The sequence below is a fragment of the Rhododendron vialii genome, chromosome 10a, assembly GCF_030253575.1.
Source record: "Rhododendron vialii isolate Sample 1 chromosome 10a, ASM3025357v1".
Taxonomy (NCBI): domain Eukaryota; kingdom Viridiplantae; phylum Streptophyta; class Magnoliopsida; order Ericales; family Ericaceae; genus Rhododendron; species Rhododendron vialii.
Window position 1 is genome coordinate 37,969,959 of NC_080566.1, and position 2,472 is coordinate 37,972,430.

At 44.6% G+C, this 2,472-nt stretch overlaps 1 protein-coding gene across 1 annotated transcript; it reads left to right on the forward strand.

The window, feature by feature from the left end:
• LOC131302510 (uncharacterized) lies at positions 1-1,101 on the forward strand. Its single transcript, XM_058329180.1, has one exon. The coding sequence runs from the start codon at positions 75-77 to the stop codon at positions 984-986; it is 912 nt and encodes a 303-aa protein (XP_058185163.1). The 5' UTR covers positions 1-74; the 3' UTR covers positions 987-1,101.
• Positions 1,102-2,472: the final 1,371 nt, after the last annotated feature.

Here is a 2,472-nt window from a genome sequence, read left to right on the forward strand (position 1 = left end):
TAGGACCTTCTTTTCACCATCCTAAGTTTTGAGCTTTCTATAACTACACAAGTGAAAGAAAATACTCCCAAACCATGGCTAGTTTTTCCAAACCAAGGAGTAGTCGTTATGAAATCCGATCGATTAGTTTGCCCAGTCGATCGCACCCAACAACGCTTAGAATCGAAGAGGAGCTAAACAAGCTCAAGATATCAGAGGCATCATCAACAACGACGAATGCAGAGAAAATCTGCAGTCGGCTATTAGGCCTGAATGAAGTGAACAAATGCCTGGACGAGGCTCTCAAGTTGCCATTCACCCAGAAAGCCCTTTCTCTCGACCAGCATGAGAGATGGATCGATGAGTCCTTGGACGCATCGGTCAGGCTTCTCGACGTTTGTAGCACTGCAAGGGATTTCACATCGCAGATAAAAGAGCGTGTTATAGATCTCGAATTTGCTATCAGGAGAAAGAAGGGGGATTCAAGGATTCAAGTCTGTACCGCAAAATACTTTTCCTTTAGGAAGGAAATGAACAAGGGCGCGAAGAAGTTGATAAAAGATGTGAAGCAAATTGACAACAAAATCTCATCGCTGCCGCTGTTGGATCAACAGCTTGAAGATGATCACCATGTGACCGCGGGGATTAGAGTTCTAAAAGAAGTTAGTTCGATCAGCGTGTCCATTTATAATTCCCTCCTATTGTTCTTTTCCCCGCGGATTTCGAAGCCCAAGTCCAAGAGTTGGTCCAAATTGTTGGACAAAGGCAGAGTGGCGTGTGAAGAACAGAAGGGGAATGGGAATGAGTTGCAAAGCGTGGATGTTGCATTGAGCAACATATGGCAAAGTGGGGGTTCAAGTGATCAAGTGGGTGAAAATATGAAAATGGCACAAAATGGGCTTCAGGAATTGGAGGCCAGAATTGAGTCTATCGAGAATGGTTTGGAGTGCTTGTTTAAGGGATTGATTAAAGCAAGAGCGTCTCTTCTAAACATAGTCTCCCTATGAACCTTGTAGGACTTGTTTAGAGTTATGGATTTGAACTCTGAGTTCAACAGCCTTGTACATGAATCCATTGTATAGGTGTATATGAGAAAAAGAACATACAAATTGTGAAACTCTCTCTCTCTCTCTCTCTAATTGAATAACAAATGTCAATCCTGGTTAAACTTTGGGCGTTAAATTTAGAGAGGGAGGAACTTTAACTTGAAGAAATATGTCAAAATGGAGGAGGCCACATTAGCAGAAAAGATCAATGCTCTTGACGATCTGGAGGAAGATGATGAGCTCGAGGAAGGAGCCTCCCTTTCTCTGGAATTTTAATTCTAGGGTTTGGCGGTGCTTTTGGTTGGTTTCTCTTGGCATTTTTGGTTTTGTGGTGCTGTGTCTTCTTTGGTAGAACCCTCTTGAATGATGGCTAGATTCACATCTTGAGCGTGGTTGAGACCTGCACACTTAGCACATGCGTTAGTGCCCAAACCCGGTCATGGGGGGTCCGGGGTTGGCACTCCAACGGTCAAGTTAGAAGGAGGGAAGAGAAGCTTTTTAGGCCATATCTAGGGTTTCAGAGAGAGAGTCAGAATTCAATTACCTTATTCTGATGGTGGAATACTCCTTTAATAGGCAGAGGTAACTTGGAGCCCAACCCACACATATACACCATGCGCTCGGTCATTGGTACCCACTTAATCCACTAAATCAGGTCCGCGATCTAAGGCCTGATTTAGCTCCGCTCATTCAATAGGGGAAACAGTGTCATGCCATTTGTCACTTCAACCCGATTCTACCTAACTTCCTCTCCAAGTCAGGGAGCAGGGGTGGCTCAGTAGAGTTACCAATTGGTCCGGCAGGATGCCGCCGAACAGAAAGACATAATTGACTAACCCGTACCCAATTTCATGGTTCCTCCACTGGTGAACGAACTCAGCCCAACAAGACAGGTCCGACAGAGGCATATTGAACACTGTGCACCGCTGGTCCGTCCAACCCTTAAGTCCACGAGTATGACTAGTCATCAGCGTGACGCGGCCATCGCCCGGGTCGCTTTGCCGAACCATGCCCACCACAGGTTTCCTTTTGGTTTTAGTTTGTTTGGGTGTTATTTTGTGGGGTCTTTTAGCGGGTGTAAGGATTTCGCTTTGGTCATGGTGTCTTGGTTGGTTTCCTACCATCCTTCTTGGTTTGGTTCTCGCGTGGCTTTTTGCCCGTGTGCCTGACATCCGTTTAATCTTTGTATCCCTTCTCAAAGATTAATGAAATCTTTTTTGCCGATCAAAAAATAAAAATAATATTTCACCCTTAGCCTTGGCCATGTCCAAGAATCACCATGGATTTTAGAGGAAACTTTAGCGACAAATTAAGATCTAGCTACCCTATATTGAGTCCAACCCTGCTTCGAAACTTATATTATTAAGGTCCCAAATCATGCCAATCATCAAGCCTAACAACAAAGATTGGCTATGCCCTACCACCCATCTGTCATCTAAGGCTGGAA